General features: G+C 41.1%; 1 protein-coding gene across 1 annotated transcript; it reads right to left on the bottom strand.

Annotated features, from left to right (window-relative positions):
• Nucleotides 1–775: 775 nt before the first annotated feature.
• Nucleotides 776–7319, bottom strand: dlk1 (delta like non-canonical Notch ligand 1; the record flags this gene model as incomplete). The annotated part of the gene is made up of 5 exons (XM_079286496.1): nucleotides 776–1562; nucleotides 5113–5254; nucleotides 6384–6514; nucleotides 7009–7072; nucleotides 7268–7319. The coding sequence occupies 5 exons, from the start codon at nucleotides 7317–7319 to the stop codon at nucleotides 776–778; spliced, it is 1176 nt and encodes a 391-aa protein (XP_079142622.1).
• Nucleotides 7320–27594: the final 20275 nt, after the last annotated feature.

Below are 27594 nucleotides of genomic sequence, written 5' to 3'. Positions count from 1 at the left end.
ACATTTGAAAGCCTCATTTTGAAAGCTATTCCAAACCCCTAAGATATTCAGTTCACTATAAAATAAGACACATCAATGCATTAAATCATCACATTTGAGAAGCAGACACCAGCTAACATTGACTAAAGTGATGAACACAATAAATATATTTTACATTTTACATCATCACTCAATAGCACTCAATCTCCAGTTCCCCCTCACTGTTAGATCGATCAGCACTTTTGCAGCAGTTTGCACTGTTCACACTGTTAGCACTGTTAGCACCATTAGCGATGAGCTGCCGGCTCAGCCATCGCCATGTTGAGAGCCGTGATAGGCAATGGAAGAGCTCCCACTCTCTTAAAATGCACCTTTTAACAAATCAAAAATCACTAATATGATTCCTTAGATCAACTTAATTTCTCCCTTTTTTATTATTCAACTCATTATTGTATTCCAAAGCAACATGTCACAAAGCAGTTGAATCATGATTGTGAAATCAAAAATACACTACAGTGACATATTTTTACCAGCCATCAAAGTAGTGCATGTTTTATAATTTCATACATTTTAAATGTGTAGTTCTCAACAGCACGATATAAATTAAAAGTGTACAATCCAGTGTCATGGTTAGTCCATTCGATTATACATTCCAATATATTCCAGTTTCGTCCAGTATCTCTCACTTTAACAACACAACTGTACAACAGTCATAGTATTTTCTTCGTAACTATTTTTCAACATTTACCAGTAAACTCCTTCCAGAGGGATAGCGGAGGAGGCAGAGGTGATTTCATCAGATGGAGGTGTAGTGTCTCCCAAAGCTGGTGAGTCGAATCTTCTCCGGCAGGATGACGTGAACCGAGTGCCCCTGCTCCTCCTGGCTCGAGCTGCCGGCTTCTCTCAGCAGGTGTTCCCTCTGCTGACGAACAAGCTGGCTGTACTTGGCATTAGCCAGCCATGTCTCACAGCGGCCAAAAAACACAATGCCTGTAGTGCACAATATAACCAAGCAGGTGAGCAGGGCCAGCATGCCGAAGCAGATGAGTTGGCCGTGGGTGATGAGGACGCCGGGGGAGTGGACTGTCTCCTTTAGGGTGATCTTGAGCAGGTCTCTCTCGGGCGGTCTGAGAAGCTTATGGAAGGTGTGAGCAGGGAGGGAATAGTGCTGCGGTGTCAGTGCAAACACTCTGTGGTCCACCGGCTTGGCACCGACCGGCTTGGACCTGGCCTTCGGTCTGTGCTGCAGGGAGCATGTGGGACCTGTAAACCATTTCTGGCAAACGCACTGGAAGGTTCCATCAGGCTGACCAACACACATGCCCCTGTTGGCACAGGGCCTGCCGGTGCAGGGCGAGAGGCTGGTGTCATTACACGTGAAACCAGTGAAGCCGAGCGGACAGACACATGTGAAGGCCGGGCCGTGGTTCGTACAGTTGCCACCGTTGTGGCAGGGATTAGGCTGGCAGCTGTCAATGCTGATCTCACAGAAGTCTCCAGATGACCCAGGGGGACATACACAGGAAGAGTAACCTGCTGAGCCATCGACATCCATACATGTGCCTCCGTTCTGACAAGGAGAGCTGGAGGACAGAGCATCACAGAGTAAATATACAGCAGGGCAAAGAATGCTAGCAATCTAGTGCACAGCTTTACTGCAGCATATTCTATCCTGTGTTTACAAAGCACCCATCCAAACCTATTTTACAGAAATAACATCTTAATGGAAGGCTTTCTAGTCCTAAATCCATAATTTGCGGGGTTCCCCAGGGGAGTGCCATGGGGTCATTTATTTAATTTTGTATTATACACATAAATCAGTTCAAATCGACCTGCTTTTGTGACCTTTTTTATGCATTTTTGACACCAAATTAAAGCTAGAAAGATTCTCTTGTCTCCCCCAGCTGGCAGTGAGATTACTTGAAAATAGTATTCTTTGATTACACAAACACTGTTGACATGCTCATGATGTATGCCTGCAGGTGAGCTCGCCACATCTCCCCTGCTCCCAGGAGCGCTCTTTCGCTGCTGATGGCTTTCTTTAAAAAAAGAAGAAAAAAAAGAGCAACTAAACCCCAGAGATATGGAAGTAGTACCTTCACCCTGGACATTCCAATGATGCCTCTAGAACGTGAAAACAAATATCAACATGCGCAGGGCAGGGAGAAGGGGGACTAGTTGTGTCTATCTTCAGCTGATTTTCTGTAACCAGCGTAGCATTACAATCACAGCACAGCATAAGCCTTTTCTCTGGACTTGAAACCTGAGAACGACATCAGGTGAATCAGTGTTTCAAATACTTTGCACTGAAATGTCAAGGTTAGGACCTGTTTCCATCAACAGCACGAGTAAATACCCATACACAATGGGTTTAGTTGATCTTGTCTGTAGCATTTACTCCAAGTCACTTTTCTTGGACGCCATAGCCTCTTCCGAAGCTGCTGCCACTGTGCTGTCTCCCCCCTTCCTGCCTGTCAAGGTTTTGATTAATACAGGTCGACTAACAATACCGTGTAACTGAGAATAAGCAGCTACGCTGTGAGCTACTGTAAGTAAGTGAGCAAGGTTGGTTGTCGGCACTTTGTGAAAGGCTCATGTAAAGAGGTGGTTGTGGAGTCAATAAACCTGAAAGTACTCGCTTTATCATGAGACAATTGATTTGCTGCTTTAATTACAAAATGTTTGGCATGACTTCAGTTATCGATTCAATCAATTGCTGTTGCTGGTTCAAGGATAATACAGTTATTGATATTACAATATATATTTCATTCATTTTGCCAAATGAAACAGTGTCAAGCAGAGTTTCTGCAAATGAAAAAATCTGTACCAGTAAGAAGATATAAAAGGAGTCTGCAATAATGTTGCTGCACCCACATGTGCAATATTTCTGATTAATGCTGCCATGGTTCCCAAATTGATGTGAATAAAAAACAATCAATATCTTTTAATAGTAGATGTGTTATTACACAACAAGTCCCTAACATTGTGGCTCCTTGAGTCAACAGAATAATAGCTCTGGCATACTTAGACATCTCCAGTGTTTCATAGAGGAGCTGATCAATGTCACACAGGCCTTTTAATGGAGATGAATTCCCCTGGAATACAAGTCCATTTACATTAGAACATTATAATAAGACTCTTATAATAAGATGATTCTTCAAAGGGTAGGAGGAGAGTTGTCCGTGCACTGACACATGAGCTGTAGTAGACTATTGACTTTTAGATGCGTCATGTAATAACAAGGCAACCTGGCAGAGAACAAACATGGTGGGGCTCAGAGTCTGGAGAGCTGTGTCAGCTAGCTGTGTCAGCTCGCTGCGTCCTCTGAGAGTCCTTCATATCTATCAGATGGACAGGAGGAGAACGGATCGAGCCTGTCTTTAAAGGAATGAGCCACTGTTTTTGTTGTGGACGCTTTGCCTGAAAGCAAACAATTCAAGATGTAGTTTTTGTTTAGACTCATGGCTTGTTTTAGTTCTCTGTCCAAAGTCTGTACCAGAGATCCTGTCACAGTTCCAACTGTGTGCCAGTTCCGGTATACTCTGAAGATACTTTAAAGGATGCCAATAAAGGTGAGTCCTTCAGTGGACCTGAAGGCCTGGCTGAACCGCTGCCTGTCGGACAAAACTAACAGCACAATCAGGTGTTCCTCATCAGGTGTTGCCCTACACTGGTTTGTCAATATCGCGTCTGTTAGTCTGTGAAGCTCTGCTATAAAATACCCAGACTCTTGACACCTTGCTTCCACTGTGGAGCATCTTCTTACAGTATTTGGTTCCAGTGCATGTTATAAATGTATCAGCACATTTATCACCACATGAAGGCAAATTCCTTGTAAATAGGTCATGGTTATGCAAGGTTATGGGAGACACTGAGTGCCTGAATGTATAATTAAACAATGGGCCGGGGAGCAGTGGATTGTGGGATACTGACAGATGTCCTGCAAATACCGGCAAGAGAAGGCTGGATTTCTGGTCACATACTATATGGAGAAGCTTTTGAAATGTGACAGCCTTGTTAAGCATATATCATTCGTTTCAATTTTGAAATGATGACTTCAAAGGATCCCTAAATTGGGATACAGCTTATGATGCTGCTCAGGTACACGCTGCCAGCTACTGTCAAGAAAGTTACAACTTTCACTTCACAAGTGTAGGGCGACTGTGAATCAGTGGTAGAGTGGGTCGTCCTTCAATCAGAGGATCTGCTAGTACATGTTGGTGTGTCCTTGGGCAAGAAACTTAACCCCAAATTGCTCCTGTAGGCTGTGCCTGCAGTGTATGAAAGGTTATTATGTTGGTTAGTTCTGATGGGCAAGTGGCACTTTGCATGGTAGCCCCTGCCATGGGAGTGAATGGGTTCATGACATGCAGTGTTAAAGCGCTTTGAGTGGTCTCAATCCCACTGTACACTAAAATAGCTTTCTTTTCGCCAAATTTTCTATAGATATCGCGATAATATCATTGTCTTGATAGGTAGGTAGCAATAGGTAAATGTGTTCACATCTTGTTTCTGCTGTCCCTATGTGGCCAAATAAAAATCAGTAATTGCATGTTTTAGGTATTCCCCCTGCCCTGAGTTTTGCGGCAGGTGCTTGAAGCCTGCCTGCAGGTTCTTTTGTTGCCTTTGTTCACTATCAACACCATGTTCTTTGCTTTTTATGCAGTGTCGTAGACCTACAGACCAGAACAGTCAGCCCTCAGAGTAAGTTGACTTTGTGAGGAGTAATAATGAGCTAGAGCAAGTGGAGTTTCCCTTCACAAAGTTGGAAACTTGCCATTTCGCACATGCTCGTGTTTGTGGGGGAATCAAATCAAAGGGAACCTCTCTGCTCGTCTTACAAATGTGCAAACACACTCTTGCTTCTTACAAGTCACAACAGCTAAACTGGCTACAGTTTTGTGCAGTGAGGAAAAAAGATCACTCATTATTCCCTCTGCTAGCAGCCTGCTATTAGGAGCTATACATGTGTGTGAGGTGGGTTCGATTGGATCCCTTGGGGATACAAAGACAGCTGGCAGACACTGCAGCATGCTATTGGTTACTGCTCCTAATGACAAACTAATTGAGATAAGGCTGGAAAGCATCGGAGTATTCCTTTACTGAAATAGAACCTCAAAAAGGTGCCGGTACCTGCTTATGAGACACAATCCTCTCTTCGGTAGGCAGTTGTCACCAGTGTAGCCATGGGGACAGATGCACAGGTATCCCCCCTCTCCTGTCTCTATGCAGGTGGCATTACCAACACAAGGCCCGGATGAGCAAAGGCGAGGATCTGTTGATTAAAAAAAGACAAAAAAGCATGCTGTTTTTAGATGCTGTGTGCTCTCTCTCTCTCACTTCCTGTCTCTCTGCCTGCTTTCTCCCCTCTTCTTTGTTTCCACTTTCACGGCTCCCCGCTGCAGCGCCTTGTCACCGAGAATAAAAGTGAGAACATAACCGACAAAGTTCCACAGGCAAGCAGCTCATAGGCTCAAACACAATCAGAGATTTACTGTGTGAGCTGAAGCCAAAAAACGAAATACTTATTTTAGTGTTCTCTTTATTTCGTCTATAAGAGGTTACCCGACAGTGGACTTTTAAAGGCCGATATAATAACGATGTAGTTTGCAGCAGGAAAAAGCTGATTAATTGGACTATATATGCTTGGCTGGTTTTGTTAACAGAATATCTCAAATGATCTTAATATCGTAAACATGTACAATGTATTTTAAACTCTGTTGTGCATGATGGTTGGAGTAGTTGGAGTTATTATCAGGAGTTAATCATATGCACACAGATATTTTCAGCAAAAATGCACCTCATTATGTCGAATGGAGTCGCAATGCAAAATGGTGATGTCCGTCCCCGTGTGACTGGTGGCGGCTGCGCAGTCATCAGAGCCCAGTTCCACCGACGACGCGGTTTATAACACGTCCTATCGGCGCTTATTAATCGGTCGACCTCTACCTAGTATTGCTTGAGTGGCAGCAGGTCATTTCCATGCGATAATGTTCATTGTAGATACTCTAGCAATCATAATCAGTGCTTGATTTAAATAGTGTGTCTGAAGTGGAAATGTGACTTTTAAATGGCTTCACCATTTAATTCTCTGCAATCTCAATGCATCAATCTTGAGGTTTTTCTATCATGTGTCTTGCATAATCGCTCAAAAGCAGCAGTTTATAATTTGTGTATGTGTGTCTTCATCATTTCATCATTGAGCCATAATTCTTCTTCGCTTAGACAGATCGTATATACTCTAGCGTCGCCCTTCTAAAAATACAGTTAACTATTCTCCAGACACTGGCCCCATTGGATGGTAACCTGTGTGTCCTCGGGGCTCCGTGACTCACCCTAACCTTTGGTATGAGAAAGTGTTTGAGGCAGAGATACGAGTGTCAGGGGAGCTTAATGAAACTGACCTTGGTCACACAGGCTGCCCACCCAACCTTCCTCGCAGACACATTGCCATGCCTTCCCACATGTGCCGTGCAGACAGCCGGGGAAGGGCAGGCACTGGTCACAATTCTCTCCTTCCCATCCTGGTTTGCACCTGAAAGAGGGAAAACGGGAACAATCCTGAACTATAACGATACCACTCACAGAGCTTTGCAGTCCTGCTCTTGTCCCCATGTGTCTGCATGCTTTTCCCTGAAAGTGAAATGACAGTTGTGTTTGCGTTATCTGCATCATGCAATAATTGGTTAAATTCCCAAAATACTAGCAGAGATTAATTCTTATTTTGGCTCAAGAGTAGATCCAGTAGCATTTGGCAGAATAACATTTTAAACTGGGCATGCTTTGCAACCAGAAGCGTTTGTGCTGTCGGTTCGGATTACAATGTTTTTTACTGTTCAAACAAAGGGCTGATTTGGCAGTTGATTTAACACAACATAAGTGACAAACAAATCTAAAAAAAACAGCAGAAGGATCCATTTGGATTGTGATTGCATTTCTCTAAGGGACATTTACAGCTCCAGCGATTTATGGAAATAAGGTCACAAAAGCCCACTGGGCATACGCTTTCATCTGGAGTCGTTTTAGTACCTGCACTTCCCTGGCTTCTCACAAAACCCATTTTGTGTTTTGCACCCTGCTCTGCATTCCCAACCTTTGAGACGGAAAGAAAGGGACATCTGTTTCCATAAAAAAACACACATAAAACATTCACAGCAATAAAATATTTATCCGTTATACTTTCATTCCACGCACAGAGTAAATCGGTTCTGAAAAACTGTTTTTTTCCACGACTCAAATGTGCGTCTCTAACAGTTGTCTCAGTGGATTGATCGAAATCTGAGATTACCTTTGGCAATTCCCGTCACGACCACAATCAAGACCACCGCTGTGAGATGCATCGTAATATCCAGCACGACCCCCCTTTGTCCTGCGAAATATGAAATGGGAAGTTGCAAAAAGAGCTCTCTTTGTGTGAAGAAGCGATGTTTTTACACGTTACATAATGACATTACTCAAAAGTTCGTTTTAGGAAAAGAAAAGAAACCATAAATTGAGAATTCAGAGGAAATGGCAAATTCCTTGAAGAGATCATGTGCAGTTATTTATGAATGCCTTTAAAATGTAGGTTATTATAGTGTAAATCACACTGCAAATCTAAATATATTTTTGGAATCATTTTGTGTTATCCTTTTCTTCTAGAAAAAAAGGCCTAATTGACGCACCTGAACCATATGCGTCTGCACCCAAACGGCATCCATTACGCACGGGCAGAAAAGAAGAGAAACCCCGTTTCATTTCAAAATTAACATTTTCATGTCGAAAACCTTTTTAACTTCAAGAATCTCGTGGCATTCGCATCATTGCCTTACCTATGTCGCGCCTCCGCTCTGTTTCCAAGTGGCTTCAGTCATATTTCACTGATTTGACTTTTTTTTTTATCCAAGCGTCGCGCTGTTTAAAGTGACACTACAGGTGATCGAGAGCTCCAGCTCGCTGGAGGAGGACCTGGAGGTTTTAACCGGACTGCTGCATCGTGCTGCGTCCCAGTGCAACACGCTCCTCCCACCTAATGAGGGAGAATGTGCGCACCATGTCTGACCCCCGAGAGGGAAGCGCTGTCTTTGTAGAGAACATTAGGTGCCTGTATGCTATAAAGCATTACTTGATACATTTGGAAAAGTATTTCAGGGAAGTGATCCCAGCAAGTTATTAACGTTTCCATCACAGTTTATTTCTTTTTTATTTTCCAATCGTTTTAAATTCTTTATTAAAAGACGATCCAATCCCTCTGTTCCTCTGACTCTGCAATGAGTGGATGAAGTATTCAGATCCTTTTCTTCAGTAAAAGAAGCAATACTGCAATGTGAAAACACCGTAATGTCAGCCCCCATTTTGAATTGAATGACTTCCCTTACACAGCACCTACCTGTCATAATAATGCCCATTCTATTCTTAGTCCACTTATTGCTGTCCACAATGCCCCCTCGTTCTTCCCATGTGCAGGGAATGGTATTATGAGTTTCAGACATTATGAGATCAGCAATGAAGATCTGGAAAATGGTGGCCGAGAAGGCATCGGGGGAAATCTAACACTGTTTATCTCTTTGATTTTACAAGCGTGAGATGCAACCTGTGTCTTGTAGAGGTTTTGTTGGTGTTTGTGAAATAAAACCAGGATGAATGTGTTTCCGTGTTTGGTGTATGATAAATGACGGCACAGATGAAACCTCACAATTCCAGACATTACCACTTTTCCCGGCTTAATGTTACAAATATGTCACCTTGAGCAGACAGTTCTTGATGAAACAGGTGTGCGAGTTTGGCGTCTAGACAGCGAGAGCACAGGGGATACATATGAATGCCAATGAGTAAGCAAATCAATTTTATTTTTTCAATTAAATGGGGGTAAAGAGAGAACCCCCCTTTCCTTCTCACACAGAATCAATCTGCATTTGGCAGAAGACAGAAACAAAGACACACGTCATAAACACCACTGTGAGAAGAGGAGAAACGGAAGAGTTTCCTCAGATTTGATATCATCTGGAGGTCTCCAGTCTCATTACCTCCCGCTTTAATTTGGCTTGTGTGTCTTTTTTTCAAACCCCCAGAGACGGAGCTCATAGCTGGGTCGTGACATTGGAGCTGCGATGTGATTCCCTGCCACACCAACCTGATCCATATCAGTCAGCCCTTTTTAAATGAAATGTCTGAGGTTTGTATTTGCTTCATTAAACTGAAGGAGTCAGCCATTGATTTTTTTTCTCTTCCTAACACTGATGTCATCTGGTATCTGAGCTTTTATCTGCTCCAGTCCAGGTTTACTCCATGACATCATGGATGTGTGTGCGTGTGTGTGTGTGTTTCTTTGGGTCTGTTATGATAGTTTCAGGTTATATTTGGTTCCCACACTTAGAGAAACTCTATTGTATTTGTGTTAACATACTGTATATGTTGGTCTGAATGTGCCCATTATTGCTGAGATGATTAGTTTATTGATTAGTTGGTTGACAATAAATAGTTTTGGTAATTTCTTAACCAACAAGAGTCTACATTCAAGATAGCGGCTCTTAGAGGCCTTAAAGGTGCAGTGTGTTGGATTTGGCAGCATCTATATGTGAGGTTGGCCCTATCAAGAGCCAGTGTTTGGTGTGTCCGTTCTGGGCTGCTGTAGAAACATCTCAGCCGGCTCCGTGAAGAGGACCCGCTCTATTTATATAAGCTGCTCATTTGAGCTAAATGCTAAAATCAGCATTCATGCTCACCATGGCACTGCTAACATGCTGATGTTTAGCAATATAAAGTTTACCATGTTCGCCATCTTCGCTAAAATTTGATATTTAGCACGAAACATAAAGAACACCCGAGACTTATGGGAAATGAAAGTATTGGACAAATAAAAATGTTCACCTGATAATGGAGGTATAGTTGAAAGGTTATAGTATCAACAAAAATAATCGATGTTTGCGCCTTCTCAAATATGAATATATGCAGGATTTCTTATTCTTCCGTTACAGTAAACTGGATATTGTTTGTACAAAACAAGCAATGTTAATATATCAACCTGGGCTCTGGGATCGTTGACTATTTTCTGACATATTATAGGCCAAACAATTAATTAAACAAGAACGTAATGAACAGATTAATCGATGAGGAAAATAATCATGAATTGCAGCTTGAGTCTGTGTGTGTATTGATGTGATTTAGATCCAACTGCCGTCTGATCTCATTTCCAGTAATTATGCATCTGCAGGGAACGGGGGTTCACTCAATAATACAGGAGTCTTATTTCTAATTTCTGTGAAGGTCAGTCCCACACTGAGCACTTTTCTCCACACAGGTGAGGAAACATTACATGCCATAGGGGCACAGTTGGATCTGCTACCAGTGTAGATTGTTTCATTTCAAGTCCACCAGGGATTGGAAATGTACTCATTGGAATTCTTCACACGCAGATGCAAAATGTGGAAAAGTCTATCAGCTCTCTCTAAAATCTGATTTAAAAAATCCCCATTCAGTCCACATATACCAGCCAGGGTTTTGATACACATCCTTTCATTCAAACTCTCAGACGGCCGCGTTAGCTTGCAGGAAATGGATCTTGGGATACTGAATTCTAAACACAATTAGCTCGATAATAACATGTGGTGTGACTGCCCAGTTCTCCCTGTCTACTGGCTGTCAGGCAGCTCATTAGCCAGGTGGAGCTCAACAGGGCTCACTTACGCACATGATGCACAACAGTAAATCTGCCAGTACACAATAAATATATATATTTATATATATACCCCAGAAACAAACACAAGTGCATATAAAGGAGGACACAATTGAGTTTCATATTGGTTGGAGCATCTGGTTATGTTTTGGATTACAGCCCACAAATTAAGTACTTTGCAGAAACCGAACACCGGTGGGATGCTCACTGGGTACATAGCGATGGGTATAAAGTTGTTCGGGAGGATAGAGACAAATTACAACGTGATTACTTTTTGAATTACCCAGTGCATATTGAGTCATCACAGGTGCAGACAGGGAACCGATTGTTGTCTGTATGACTTATGAATAGTTCTGCTCATGATGCATGAGTGTTTCACTTGGTAAACAAAATCGTTATTCAAAGTTGATAAAAATACGAGACATTAACTTCTTTTGAGGAGTTCACTGCACTATTCTTCATACTGTCTCCCGATAAAGTTTGTATCTGAGTGAAAGCCCAAAACTACATCATCAGTTCATCATCATCAGTTTATCACAACATAACTGCTGCAGCTGTGGAGGTTCATCCGTCTCTCCAAGCGTATCTACTGTTTTGTTCCCCAGCATAAGCTGCATGACTCACAATATGGAGGAGACTGTGATCATTATTATACGTTCAAGGCAACATCAGTCTTGACTTTAAAACTAAATTGAACAAATGAATACATAGATATTAATGAACTGAATTGTATTTATTAAAATAATGGTATCCGATACCAGATCGGCCTGTTATTGCCGATACCCGATCCAGCTATTTGACTTAGTTGGTACCGCCTATGTAGCCTAGTAACTGTATTTTGCAGTCACGTGACGCATTATCAAACATCTGTCTACTGTCTTACGACTGATTTGAGGATCTTCCCCTTGATAAGAACTAGAGAGACAGTCAATTGTGCCAAAGACCTGAAACGACTGTACTGCCAGTGTGTTTAGTGCCTTGTCACTTCAGGGGACTCGGAATCACACGGGAGAGTCTCTTAAAGTTGATAGACAGAGGCAATTTCTTCAGCCACTTTTGGTCTCTTGATACCAATTTTTCATTGTCTTGACAATTTCATAATTCCCCATGATCGCGGGACACTGTCAGCTTCAGTCTCTGTTGGTAACAGGCCAAGAGAGAGAGAGAGAGAGAGAGGAGATGTGTGTGATATGTTGGCTAATTCTATATTTTGCCTTCCCGACTTCTAAATACATGCAGTAATTAGTCACAAAGGACAGAACTGTGTCTGCCTTTGGGGATGACAGGCTTATTTAATTCCACAGCTCGGTGAAAGGTGAAAGATAGAATTGCTGTCACTTCCTCTGTGATTTGGCTCCTCATTTATCCTCAACTCTGCAGTGTGACATGCACTTCAACAGATACCTGTGATTACCAGAAAGGATACAGGGGGACATTGTATCTCCTTCAATAAGGTAGTTCTACAAACGCTACATTACTCACAAGTACAAAACCCCTCAGCTCCGGAAAAGATGCTTTTAGTGCCAAACAACGACAGTATACACGCCACAGTCAAGGTGCACTTGGATAATGCATCACTTTCTTAAAAAAGCTTGAGTTCCCCTGCAGAAATCTGGGATAGTTGCTGGAAACGGAGAGCACATTTCTCTCTTTCAAATATACCAATTATCTGGAAGGTGGAGTAGAGCCGGTCTCTCTCCCTCTGTATATATACCGTACGTTTTCCTGGCACTATCCTCAGGGCTAACTCTGTTGCCTCGGCCTCTGGGATTTCGGCGGAACTTCAAGCACCTTCAGCTTCGGCTTTCATGCCTGCGCAGAATCTGCCCCAGAATATTCTCATGTAAGAAAATGTGTGGGGCAAACCATTTGCCTTAATATTATTTCCAGTTCCTGCGTGAATTAGCAATTAAAGCGTCTGTCAGCAAACTGATCGAGACTCATCAACAGTATTTTACTTTTTACACACATGCCCTGTCACTGATGTGTCCTTTCATGTCTTGTAAATCTATGGCATCTGTTGTTGCCTTGTGTTAGTAGGTCCACATTCCTACATTGGTATGCAACAGTTGCGGTTTAAAGGCAATGAGTCGTTTGGTTGTTGCATATCGATCTGCAGGGTTCAAACAGGATGATTAATGTCCTGGAATGTCAGTTCCTTTGCCTTGTTAATGGTTATGCCCTGTCATCGATTATACACACATGAGCTGTGAAGTCACTTCTATTAAGCCCCTCTTGCACTGGTGTTACATCACTTAGAAGTTAACTCTGTGCATAACAGGGTGTAATTAATCTTTTTTATTTTAAATGAAGGGATTTTGTTTCGTCATGTCCTTTTTAGCTTCGCCCACAACAAACTGCTCCTCCAGCCATATAAAGTGGATCCCAAACTTGCTTTGATTTTCTGCTGCAACACCTCCCTTTATCTGCGGACATTTAAACCCCAAATCACCCTCACGCTTCGAATACAACCGGATGGTTCTCTGGCTTTTTGAGGAGCCATATAAGATGTCAAGGAATTCGATAAGTCCATTGACCGGTGCTGTGTCACTTAATATATTCTGTCAAGAGTGTAATGAATTGCACACAATACCGTTCTGTTTGGTGATGACGCTGGAGCTCTAATATTGCCATATTTGAGGAGAAACATTCAAACATTGATCTCATAGTTTTTCCCATTGTTTTAATCATGTTAAAAGCAAAATACCTATGTTAACACATGCATTACATCAGATTATTGCAAGAAAGCAGTGCCCTGCGTTTGTGGCTGGACAAAAAGCAGCTATAAATACTAACTGTGATCGGCAGGAGGCGGAAACTAAATGAGGATATTTGTGGAATTTGCCATCTGCTCAGATGCGAGTCTGTGTGTGGAGATTTTAACTAAATGTCATCAATAGAGAAAGTGCAGTCGTTATCTCCATAGCAACTGTAGCCTCTCATTGTCAGCAAGGCACTGAGGTGGTGAGGAAGAGGAGGAAGAGGATGGAGAAGACTGATAGTTGGTGAGAGAAAGGGAGCAGCCTCAGAGAAAGATCGCGAGAAGGGAGAGAATGAGGGTAAAATGGCAGACGTAGAGGAATGATTTTTTTTTGTCTCGTTACCATGGTAACAGGAGGATAATGCCACTGTATCGTATCAAGAAAGGGATGGCCTTTTGAACCCTAAAAGAAAAAAAAGTGTGTGAAAACCACCACATATGTTTGTCTCCTAATATCATAGAGATTAATGGTGTTGTTGTGGCGCTCTGTGTCTGTCTCCTCCCCCCATTAAAGTCTTCAACTTCTATCCATTATCAGCCTGCATCCAATTCAAAGACAGAGTGGGAGCCGACGGACCTGATCTCACACAACAATAACAGGGCGCCTACAATGGTACTTAAAGTGATCACTCATCCAACCTCTTTGGCCCTTTCTCCTGCGTGACTCATCTTAAATAATCCGAGTCCTTCTCTCACACAGTTTACAAAAGAAATCCTCGAGACAAAATCCATAATGTTGTTTGGCACAGGCGTTAGAAGCTATTTAAAGCTATAATGTACTGCTGCTTTTACTTCTCCTTAAGGCAGGGGTCTCAAACTCATTTTCACTCCGGGCCACATCAGCATCATGGTCGCCCGCAAAGGGCCGGTTGTAAATGTAACTACTCGTGCATTCACAGTTTAAAGTAGTCTTCAATGTGCTCACAATACATTTCCATGTTAAATGTACAGTAAGCCAAAGAGCTGCTTCTATGACTGTGTTTAAGTATCTCATCATTTTGACTTTCTATCTCAGAGTTATGACTTGCTATCTAATAACTTCGACTTTCTATCTCATAATTTCGACTATGGGGATATTTTTATTATTATTAGTCTAACTTAAAAAAAAAAAAAAAAGATTTAAACTTTTTTTTTTTTTGCTGGCGGATTCGCGGGCCACATAAAATTACGTGGCGGGCCGAATTCAGACCGCGGGCCGGGAGTTTGAGACCCCTGCCTTAAGGAAAGAAATGCCCCCTGCCCTCCTCCCTGTGTCACCTGATCAAAGACAAGTCTGAGCATCTGTCACACATCCCGAGGAGCCAAACAAGTTTAAGCATCATCCTCTTTGCTGAGGCTGACGTAACGGCATCCCTAAAGCCACCTGCAGGTGTTGAAGAAGCAGGCGATGTGTACGGGCAATCTGGAAAAAACTGGGCCATCTGCTTTAGTGATGGCTTGTGATTGCTTCAAGATCACCAGTTGTTTTCTGTGAAGCTGATCAACAGCAGCTGAAAGTGTCAGAACGAAGTGCACATGAAAATTCAGGACAACAAAAGAAGAAGAAAATAAACGATTTCTGTTCGACCAAAATAGTACCCAAAATGAGGAGTGGAATAGTTGTAGTTATCCAAATGACCGTAAAATATCTTTTACACACATTCACACAGCTTCCCTTATAACGTCTCTTTACTAAGCCATTTAAACCCTAACTGTCGGTGCCTAAAGGTGCAATCAGTAATCAGTAAAGCATTTTATAGGTTCTTTGCACAAATTGACCAGGGGTAATTTATCACCAGGGGTTCAAGAGTGTTGTTCATCAGTGTCAATCAAATGTTTAGTGTCTTCGAAGATTTCCAGCTTTTCGAAGAGGAAGAGCTCGGCCGACTGGTTTCACTGAGGATCTTTTCTGCTGCGTGGATGCAGACTGCTTGCGCTGTCCTACATCTTTTGTCAGTGGCTGAAATGCATTTTTGGAAACAAACCATATACAACATGTTTATAGTTTATTAAAGTTAATGGTCGGCAGATTTTTTTTTCATGGGATTGCAACACCGCTATTTACCAAACATCAAAAAAATAAAACATGCATGTTCTAGTAATATACCATAGAAAACCCGAAAACAGCATCAGTTCCACTTCCAACATAATTGATGTACTTTTGCTTTGAAATCACATATTTATATGACAAATGTACCAATAAAGTATTCACTGATTAGTAGAATAAATAAAGGGCTTTTCCTCATCTCCCTTCCTCACTGGCTAATTTAAACATTACGATACAAAGTCAGGTTTCAGCATTACGCAGTAAAACATCTCAATGTGGGACATTAAGATCTTCACCTTCTAATTATCAGGAAAAATAAGAATTGATTTTTTTCAATTGATTTTTACCACCCCTCCACTTAAAATATTTACACAATTCCAAATCCACTTGTGTTCATGAAATGGTGTGTTTCATTATTTATTGTTGATTATCTGCTGCCATTGTAAACCTCACCTCCAAATGATTCTGTTGAGCTGCAGGGGAGGAGGAGTCAAGCAGAAGATAAGATATTCCTACCCTCATCTAATTGAATCTCACCTTTCAGTAGGAACCTGTGGCTGCCAGCCCAAGGGTAAGGCAGTGTAGATATTGCCTCTCTGCTCGCTCTCACTCATTACAATCCCTCACTGTGAATTATTCACATGCACGGTCACAGCTGAAAAGAGGCTAACGCAGGAGGAGATAAACTCAGCCTCTTGGATCAAGCTACTGTATATAAAACATTCTTCAGAAAAGCACTTTCGTCCGTAGCACTTTTCATCAGGTGTATTTTGTGTTTTATGAGCCCTCTCTATCAAATCCACAACATACTTATGAATGAGATGATGTCCGGTTCAGACCGTTTTACTCCCCATGCTGCTTAGGGTCGCAGATTGTAGTCATGAGTTTCCTGAAAATGTGACATCAATTTCTCCATCATGCGAGACTGGAACCAAATAATGAGAGTGGCACTGCTCCTCCAACTGTAACCAACATGATGGACCTAATTTCCTCGCTCGTTTTCCCCCATCTCCCATGATGCAACTAGCCAACCATTCTGTCAGCCACATTTAAAATGAAATGATACAAACAGCAATATTGTGGAATAGCAGCGACACCTGAATTCATTGTTCAACATCCCCTTTGTATGGAAGATATACTTTGTGCTAAAAAGAGTAAAATGCTTAAACTGACCATTTTAGTTGCATTGCAAATAACATATTGGAGTACAGTAGGTGTGCAACAGCACATCCACATACTACGATATGGAGCAGATGTATTTAACTTTAGAAGAGAGTGTCTTTCTTTGGGAAAAGGCCTTTAAAATAAAGTGCAAATCCAAAGCACAAACTGCACTAAATTGAAAGGAACTGACAAAGAGGGCGAGAGATATGTGTTTAATAGCACAGGTACAGGCTGACCTTGCTCGTCTTATTCTGCTTTTATCACTTGCTGTCTGTCTCTCTCTGGTTTTTTTTCATTGACGATTTCTTTCACCTCTGCTGGAATTGGAAGAAGTGAAAGAAAATGGCTTGATGAATAGACGGAGGCTGAGAAAAGGAGGTGGGAAGGTACAGGAAGAAGCGGTTGTTCCATAACACTGCAGAGGGAAGGGGTGTTGATAAAAAAAATAAGAAGGAGATGAATGAGAGAGCAGGGACAGGCAGAAAGGACACAGAAAGATAGTAAAGTGGTCGGACCCTATGAACTGCAGAGACAAGACTGGAAAAAAATCCAACAATCAAGGGCAACAGTGCAGAAGGCTTCTCCAGCATGGCCACAGTGTGAGACAGGAAGACGAGATGTGAAGAGAATAAACAACGACACCTCTGCTTGTAAACATACTCTTTAAATGTTCCGATTTTACTGAACATTTATGAGATTTATTTTATTAGTTGTGATAGGATGGAATTGCATTAAATCTGTGTCGCACCATTGCAACAGTAACAACTTTATTCAGTAACGCGTACACTTTTCTGTTTGTGCTTGGTCAAATACTATTGCACAATTCTGACACTGGATGGAATGCAACATATTGCAATAATAGCACAATTCAAACTGGTTTTGGCTCTTTCCCCCTCAGTCACAGCTGAGGGAGAAATAGTCATGTAGTGTAAAGATTAGAATAGATCATGACTGTATAAACATGTGTCTTATGACAAGAAATAATGTCTGGCAATTTACAATTGAGCTGCAACTAACGATTTTTTTCCTCAATTAATCACAAAAGTTTTATTTTTTAAATGTCCTATCCAGTTGGTCATCTTCCACATGTCTGATCAACAGTCCGAAACCAAAAGATATTCAATTACAATGAAAACAGTTCCCTATAAATAACAGGCTAAAACCAGACACTATTATAATTGTTGCTGCTCTGATTGACAAAAATATGGCAGAGTTACTGAGATACTGAAATGATCATTCCTATCATTACATTTTGACACTAAACGGCTAAGTGTACTTACTTTGTAGGTCAGTAAAGCAGGGCAATATCACAAAAGCATATTTATCTTCCGGCACAGTTTCAACCTAAAAAGGAACACTACCGTACATGTCGACACAACAACAGCTGTGACCAACAGGAAAAAGGCAGTCCAAGTGAGATGAACTTCTGTTTATATTACACGCTGCACACTCAGTAACATGCAGCTATGGAGGGAGCAATACCGTCCTTATTCCTTGAAGGCAAACATGCAATCCTTACTACAAAGGTGCACTTGAGTTCAGGTGATTAAATGCATTTATTAAGCCAAATGACATGGCAGCCACTTATGCAGTAACACACTGAACCCCCGTACTGACTTCAATTGCAGTTCTACAATGACGTTATAATCACATACTTCACAATATGATGAACTTGATGTCATTGTCTTTATAAGACGCTTCACGCCGAAGTAGAAAATGATATTTCCTGAGAGTGTCATTTCCTTTGTGACGGCGATGTCTTATGAGTAGAAAGGACTGGTTGATTGACATGCAACTTAATTATTATCCCTGTAGAGTGGAAAATATCCTGTTGCTTAGAAACAGCCAGCTTTACAGCACCTTGTCAACTCCAATATCATACAGTCAGAGAGATAATTATAAAGGTTGCGTGAAAGGAAAAAGTGTGGTGGCGGGGCTGCATCACAACCCTTGACGGGGACATATGATGCTCATTTTCAGACTTGTGCTCTGGGTTTCTTCTAGAACATGTTTACGTGCTATAATGTTCAAAAAACATTTTTTCTTATATTACCTGTCTGAATATATACCTGTATTTCCAATTAGTAGAAAACGCTTTGTTCTAGCGCATGCCTCGTTCGTAGGCACTCCAGATACCAAAATGTTTGTGCACAAGCTCTGAAGAAGTGAGTTTTTTCATGATGCGTCTCCTTTAAACATACAGTGAAACTGCTTCTCTTCAATGAAAATAGAAGTCATCAGAGCTTTCATATTAAAGAAAATCGTAAAAGTCAGCCAACAGAATGTCACCTCTGTGTAATTGCTACAGTGTGATGACATGCCATGTAGTGTTTTGTGATGGCTGAGAGGATTTTCTCATTACATCTTGCCTATATACACAAACTCTGTCGCCTCCGGACAGAAATGCCACCAATAAAACCGCCACCCAAAGTAGACCAGAGATTAGATTCTGTCTTTCCAAAAAGAGGAAATTCAACTGTCAACACAAACAAACACAAACACAGACAAAATATCACACAGTCATCTGATTAGTGTGTCATCCTCTCGGTCATGGACAGAGAATCCAGCATTATTCATAAGTGCTCGCTCACAGGTCATTTTGTATTGAGCGTTACATTTCTGAGCTGAGAAATGACTCGGATCAGTCGAGAGAAAGTCACATCCAATCAAAACGTAACTTCATATTCTATTTCTATGATTATGTGCCTCTCTATTACAGTTGGGAAGTCCTAGCCGAACTGATGAAGTTGGAGACTACTGACATCAGGCTGCCACATCTACTTGAAGTACCAACTGCCTCTGCAAAGGACCTCACAGCCTGGAGGTGCCAATGTTCTCTGATCCATCAAAGTCTGCAGCGATGGTCTGCCCAAAGCTGACCATCGCTGACAGGTTAGAGTTCTTTCTTATGTCCTTTATTTCATCAGAGTTGAGTGGAAGATTGCTGATCTGCAGCAGGAAACCCACCGATACTGGTCCTGCAAGTACGTTTGGAAGTTGTAGCCTTAATGCAGAGTGGAAGACAATACTGTAACATTTTAATTTCTCTCAGTGACAGCAGTCAAAAGTCTTTGGTTGACGCAACTGGTTTCTCCAGATGCCCTCCGACAAAACTGTAATGATGTTTTCAGTGTTCATCGTGTGTCCATCGCTCTATTAACAGCGGAAGGAAAAGCTGCTGTATGTTTCTTGTTTCCTGATCCAGCTCCTGCTGTTAAAATCACGGCAAGGAAGGAAGGATCTGTAGAAGGGAAGGATGGCAGCTCGCCATCCTTTCACCTTTCATCAAAGCTCCCAATTCAGCTGGGAGCTTTGATGGTCCACAGTCAGACAGGCTTGTGTGTGGTGTTGATCGGTTACGCGTTTTAAATCTATGCTGACAGTTTCACAGCAGGAGATGCAGTTATCAGTGTTCAGCTATACCGAGTCTGTGAATGTTTGCCTTCAATTAAATAGCTTCGCCTTCCGTTAAATATCAAGTTGTCAAAAGCAGGAGGGACTTAGAAGTGCTTGTTTTGTTGCAGGGCTTGTTTTTTGCGGAAGGTTACAGGTTATCAACAACATTTCAGTCATCATTTATATCCTTATTGTTGTATTTCAGCATTTATATTTGGATTTTTTTGTTTTTGACAACTATTGGATGGGTTGCCACATGAAATTTCGTACAAACATTTATGTTGCTTGGATTATGTTTTTCTCTGTGTTGTTTTTTTACAGGTAGAGTCCCCTCAACTCCCACATGTATATATATTATCATAAATATGTCTACAATATAAATATATGAATCAACAAGTTAAAATTCAAACGGCTTCTAATCGCCATACAGAGAGTGAGGGAAAGAGTACAGCTGAGAGTCCTAAATGTAAAACAAACCTGACTCAGCATAACCTAAAGCTGTATTATATGTTTACAGTCCAGCAGGTATTCCAGCAGAGCTTTGCTATTTCTAAGAGATATAAACAACCACAATTCACGACACAAGCAACTGAGAGGAAAATTGAAGCTGCTCCTCTAAATTATTGTCATGTTTCAACAGCTTTTTATAGTACAGCTGTCAAATTATGACATGCAATTTCCATAAAATGCTGATCGAGATGACTAAACATTCTCCCTGTAAATGTTTCCACGTATTATGTTTTAACCAGTGTTTAATAAGTGTTGATGAGTGGGTTTGTTGTGTGTTCTAAGTTGTGGTAGGTAATGATAACATAAACGTATTAATGTACAGCTATTCATTCTTTTTTTACTTTATTATATCAGGAACCTGAGAACATTTGACCATTTTCACACATTTTTCAACGATTTTCTGGAAATGGAAATCATTTTAGAACAACTGAACTGATGATTATTTTCTCACATATCAAACCTCACTTTAAGGATAATACACACAACGCACTGTTCATTCACAAAAAGACTGCCTGAAATCTCAAAATATTGTTTTCCGTGTATTCTCCGCGGCACTCTCTTTCCACAGATGTTCTCATAATCTGTCAAATTACAATGTATGGACTTCACAAAGATGCATCCATGTATGCACTGAGACAATACGGCATATAGCTCTGATTGGTCCCTCTGCGTCTGCACACCAGTCTTTGTGCTATGCATAAGAGGCTCTGCTGTAGCCATGGTAACTGAGAGTTGCATTGATATCCCAATTTTATTTGCGCAAACATCAATAAAACCATAGATCTACCAGATCTCTCTGTGTCCCTCTCTGTCTCTGCCTCTCTCTCTCCCACACTCTCATTTTGTCCATCTGTTTTCTTCTTCTCTTTTAACATAAAAACATATGCACTCTTGCAGATAGACAACAAAATATGCCAACAATAGGCCAACAAAATATGTAATATGTCGATTTGACATTAATTCTGGATATCAACCCTTGTGCCATTGTTTTAAAAAAAGTTGATCTAATGTCCTGAGAGGACAGAATTATAAAATAACATTTTCCCCCACTTTCACTTTTTCAGTTAAATATTTTAAACATCTTCAGTCCTAGTCATAACCACAAAATATGTATTTGTTTTCAGAAAAAAGAAACTCCACTTGATACCTTAGATGACAAAAATGTCCTTTTCCTGAAACTGCCATAACATTTATTTACATGAAACATTATTTTCCATTTTCACTGAGTTACATTTTTAACCAACATCTGTCTTGATCATCACTACCTATGCCAGTTTGTATAGCAACAACATTGATTATGATGCATTGCATAAAACACCGCAATGCTCCATAATACAGCAGCAATGCCCCTAGTGGAGATTAGGAAAACAGCATGTATTTGTCGGGCAACAATGAGAAAATGGCTCAATCTGCTGGAAAATAGCAAAACCTACAATTTTAAAGCTTTAGATTGAAAGTCTGATATAATAGAATACATAATGGTATTCAGTAATGGCTGTGGGATTAATGGGATTCAGTGGGAACATTTTTGTCTTCACAGTGTATTATAGACTTATTATCAGAGCTGAGGTTGAAAAATAAATCTCATGAACACAATCATGAGCCCAAATGATTGAAAAAATGTAAAGAAATGAACAAAAGCCTAAACATTTTTTTGTATATAAATTATAAAGCCAAAATGTCCCTGATTAATAAGGGTTAATACATTGACTTTCCGGTAATCTCTGCAAGTTGCTCTGACTGTGGTCACTGCTGAGAAAAATCCTCTCAAGCCAAAGCAAGATGAGACTCAGTTCCAGCCCCGCTCACTCCAGCACTGAGCTGATTAAGTTACTGCACTTAATTCTTCTTTAGGAAAATAAAGTAGGAATACCAATGTCGCCTACCTGTGGTAATAATGACATGCAAATGGTTGCCACCTGTCAAATTCAAAGAAGAAAGAACAATCTAGCAGTTTCAGTGAGCTCTCTGTTTGTACAATGTTTGTAAAAGCATCCCAGTTCTTCCTGATTCATAATACCTGTGTTATTTATAACCACACAGCTCAAAGCAACACTGTCAGACTCAGGTGTTTATTTATTTGTGGGCCGTCTGGAGAAACAGCCCGTTTGATCCACTGTCATGGTGAGTGATGACGGCATCATTTTAAATCAATTACAAGGAATATTAGTGGAAACCTGACTGCATGTGTTTGTCCATCTCCCACGACTATCCAACTTCCCCAGCTTGTCTGTAGTACTCAGCCGCAAGCCCATTCGTTGCAACTGAAAATGTTAAAACATATGTCTCAAACATCAACATTAAAAAAGGCTGAGTCATTTTCCAAAACGGTAGTTTATAGAAAACAAATAGGAAGCCTCAGCTGCAGTATAACATTTGGTGAGTACAGCACCACAGTGCTTGTATAGAATTGACAGCAGCACACATCCAAACATTTCCAACACTACTTACATACAATCAAAACAAGCGATTACGTAAATGTCATGCGGTCTAGCACCACGGCAGGTCAGACAACAGCATCAGGCAGTACCACAACATAACTGGAGTAGCACACAAGCAGTGAGACGGACGGGCAAACCAAAACAGCAGCAGCAAGACAACAGGTTGTGCATGGGACAACAATATGTATTGTAAAATGAACTGTTATGTTGTGTTGTTATTACTGCTGCATTACTGCGTAAGGAGCATTGTCATGTCGTAGCTGGAGGTGAGGCTACTAGCAGTTACTTTATATACTGTTTTAGTTAAATGTATCATGATGGATATTGTAGGAGTTAGTATTATATTGACCATTGTAAGCTCAAGGGACACTGGATGTCTTGAGCTCAAAACAGATGAATAACAGTCTGTGAAACACTGAACTGTGTTGTGTGGGCTGTAGAGAACTCATTTTCACTTGTTGAGGAAAAGTGCAGTTTCATATCAGCTGCTGCTGCTGCTTTACTATCACTTATCCATTTAGTCTCTTTAGTGCAGATTATGATGATAGAACTTAGTACCTCAGAGGTGGTTATTGTAATTATATAGGTAATTAGCGATAAACACACGGTAACCTTTCCTTTCCCCCTGGTGTGTATTTAACTCTACGTGCTTGTGCCGGGGAAAAAATGAATGCTCTTAGGCCTCATTTACAAAATGGATTTTGTCATCATGTTTAAATCCACCAAACTGTCATTTAACTGTGAAATTAAAGGATGAAATGTCAAAACTCTCTTCGCGGAGTTTGTAATTGAGTCGATGGTGTGGTATTTGAACATTTCCGAGTTCTAGCATTGGACACCTAGTTTTGAATTGTAATACTGAGGTATGTATTTATTTTTTAATGCTCAGCATTGCATTACTTTCTCTTCAGTATGGTTGGATATTTAGAATCATCTCAGAAAGAATTAAACATGGCACAGTAGTATAGAATGAGGTTGTGCAGTATTTCATACAAATAAACAGCATCTCCTTCAATTGACAGCTTGTTGCTGTTGGCTGATGTTGTATAAAGGACAAACACACATTGAAATGTCTTCAATGAACAATTATTTTGTCATGTATAATTTGTATGCCAGACCTTTGAGGTCCTGGTGCACCTGAGAGCTTGTGCAGACCAACGAAAACATCCTTAATCTCAAACCGCCCATTTGCATTCAGCCTGAACTGCGTTGGTCTGTCTTCTTTAGATTCTCGTCACATCTTTATCATTTCCATCTATGCCACTTATATCTCTCATGTGAATGCGCTGCCTGTGATTTCCTTATTGATATTCATGAATCCTGCTCAGACATGTAAATTAACTATTAGCAGCTGTAAGACACAGCACTAAACACCGATGGCAGCTGGTTTTTCTACATTTTCCACATTTATATCTCCATCTTCTCTCGGTTGCCTTACTTAGTAGTGCATGTCTGTGTTTTCTTTCCTCAGCACTTTATTGCAAGAAAGATTTATTCGAATAGAAAGACATTTCTGTAGAAGCACATATATCCTCCTACATCCATTCCTCGTATACACACATGCACACATATACCTTCACATCAGAAGAATATGTATCAAACGCTTTATGCTTTATGTACTGTGTCACTTTCCACAACATCTCTGTACTGCAGATAAATCACACACAAACGCACACAAACAGGTGAATAGTTGCACCTCCATGTCTTAGTTTGACCATTATTTTGGAATGGGTAAATCATCTCAGAGCGTGTGTTTGCGCACCCGTACACAGTGACGAAAGTGCTATAGAGTCCCATTAGACAGCATATGAAAGACATACGGCCACTATGAGAAGTGGCGACCGTGGTGACCGAGCTTTTGAGGCAGTAGCACCAAGGTTGTGGAATGCTCTGCCTGCACCCCTAGGCTTTGCAGATTCTGTGAATTCATTCCAGAATCAGCTCAAGACACACCTGTTTAGACTGGCATTTGACTAAAAACTCATGTAGGCCTGCTTTTAAATTGTGTTCTTTCTGTGTGTACATTATTGGCCCTTATATGGTCACATTGTGTTTTTTTATGTCTCTAATTCTGCCCCTGTTTAGCACTTTGTGACTTATGTCTGTAAAAAGCACTTTATAAATAAATCTTACTTACTTACCAATACAAAAACTAACAAATATTCCATGATGACTTTAGTGTAGCTCATGCCTGCTTAGCCAAACTATAAATACAAGTGATCAACTAAAGGAGGATTACAGACATGCAAAAGATCCAGATAAAAACAAGACAGAGGAAATAGACAATACACATCAGGGATGCATGTGGGCATCCACACCCAGTCACTCAATACACTTGTCAGGAAAACACCAAACTGGTGGTAATTCAAACTGAGTTATGGTTTAAACTCTGCTTCTGGTTCTTTTTTCTTTTAAAATCTTTCTAGTCAAACCTATTACAGAAACAGCCTTTTTTTCCTCCATATTTATAGTGGAGTAATGTCTACCTGAGCAGAGAATGAAGTCGTTCTCCCTCCTGCTGCTATCCGAGCTTCTCCTTGCTTTGTTTACATCGCCGGGCCGGCCGTGTGCTTTTAGTGCATGTTCCTGCTTGTGAGCGTCCCCCACTGTTATCTCATGACTGCCGCTCTGCACTGCTCTCATACGGCTGTCACAGCTGCAGTGGCGGCTGGTCAATAGAGGGTCATGGGGCATGGCCCCACCATGAGCCACACAAAAAAAAAATTATAATAATTATAATAATCATAAATTATACAAATTGTCAACATTTGTGTTTTTGAACTGTGGAATGTATCCAGTAATGTGTGTAAAATCTGATATCTGCGCAAAATATATGCTTTTCCTGCTCGTCCTCTCAGCCTGTGTGCTCTCTGTCTGTCTGCTCTCTGCTCGTCCTCTGTCTGTGTGCACGACACTCTGAGAACGCGCAGCTTGGGGGGCCTGATCGTTTTGGCCCAAAAGAGACGGGTCTATGAAGCAGTTTAGCCAATTGCTGATTCAAGATATAAATGAGTGACATACAATTTAGCCATTCAGCGCCCTCAAATAGATTCAGCTGTGGGCCAGAACGATCAGGCCCCCCTCGCTGCGCGTTCTCGTCAGGAGAAGTCTCTACAGGCGCCAGCGCCAGCGCGAGCACTCCTCCTCCAAGACCCGTTTGAGAGGAGAACTTTGAGGAGATTCTGCAGCCAAAGAGCTGATATCAGATCAGCCTGACCTCACAATCAGACAGCAGACTCGCGGGAAAGGGAAGCAGTACATGCGAAGCTTCTGTACTAGCTGTACACCAGACAGGTTTGGCTAGCTGCATGACGTCATGCTAATCATTTATTTAGCTTTTTAAAACAACGGGGACGGATCCAGCACGGACAGTTACGGGAGTGAGGGATGAGGAGGTAAGGAAACATGAGAACACCAGGGTAGGGAGTGAGGGATGAGGAGGTAAGGAAACATGAGAACACCAGGGTAGGGAGTGAGGGATGAGGAGGTAAGGAAACATGAGAACACCAGGACACACATGAGAACTCTGTCAAGCTACATATTAGACAAAGTGAACATCTTTTATTCTACACAGTTGTCCTCAGTCTCATCTGCTTAACTTGGTCATGGAGGCATCAACATGTAATAGAGATGTTAAATTAACAGTGAAAACTCATCATAGCTTAATTTAACATCAGTATTCATAATTACACTTCATGTTTACTTCTCCTGATCTTTACCTCCTATAACAAGGTCCATAGGGGCATCTCAATAAATGAACATGTTATATTATATTATATAAGTGTTATTTACTGATTGTTTTCGTGTTGGAATACATGTTAAATATTTAACTGCCAAGTAATAATGCGTGTTTGATACTTACATTTTTTTGCATTAAATCATACTGGGATGTTTGCTGAAATTGATAGGATGGCCCTACCTAGAACATTTTCCACCAGCCGCCACTGCACAGCTGACGTTGTCCCGACGGACAGCGTCATTACTGAGGCATAGCACACACCCTTCGTTGAGATGTTGACATGTTGAGAGCTGTTGAGAGGCAATTAAAATGCTCCCAATGTCGGATCTTGCACATTTAAATATACTTGTTGATATTGTTGGCAGTAATGCTGTCACCCCAACATTCAGCAGCATAAAAGCAAAATGCTGGTCTGGAACCGTTAATGTTTAAAAGCATCTCACTGACCTCCAAAAGACTCCAATTTCTTTCAACAGCAGTAATATTTTTGAACCAATTCAATTTCCGGCATCTGAGGGATGAGTGTGTCATCAAACAATAATTTTGCACCCATCTGATTTTGTCCGTGTCAACATGGGGTTGTAGGTGATCGATTCCTCACTATGAAATACAGCAGCTGAGAAAAATTGATCTAATGTATGTTGTCTTACTTTGTATGACCACTGGAGAGCACTGTTGCATACATAAACAGTGGAGGTGTGTAGTTTCACTGACAAATTATTCTGCATGGAATTTGAGTATGTGGGTAAGCATACATGCATGTCAGTGAGCATGTGCTCACATACAAGTGTGTGTAATAGTTGGTGTGTTTCCTTTAAGTTAATTAAAGTGACCTGCCGCCTAACCTCATATGTCCAAAGCTTTCAGTGTACAGCAGTGCAATTTGTTTCAATTGCTGCTACTTACTGTCTTTTTCTTTCTTAA

The sequence above is a fragment of the Melanostigma gelatinosum genome (genome assembly GCF_949748355.1).
Source record: "Melanostigma gelatinosum genome assembly, chromosome: 16".
Lineage (NCBI taxonomy): Eukaryota > Metazoa > Chordata > Actinopteri > Perciformes > Zoarcidae > Melanostigma > Melanostigma gelatinosum.
The sequence above is the reverse complement of the archived record's forward strand: the minus strand, read 5'-3'. Positions and strand labels throughout refer to the sequence as shown.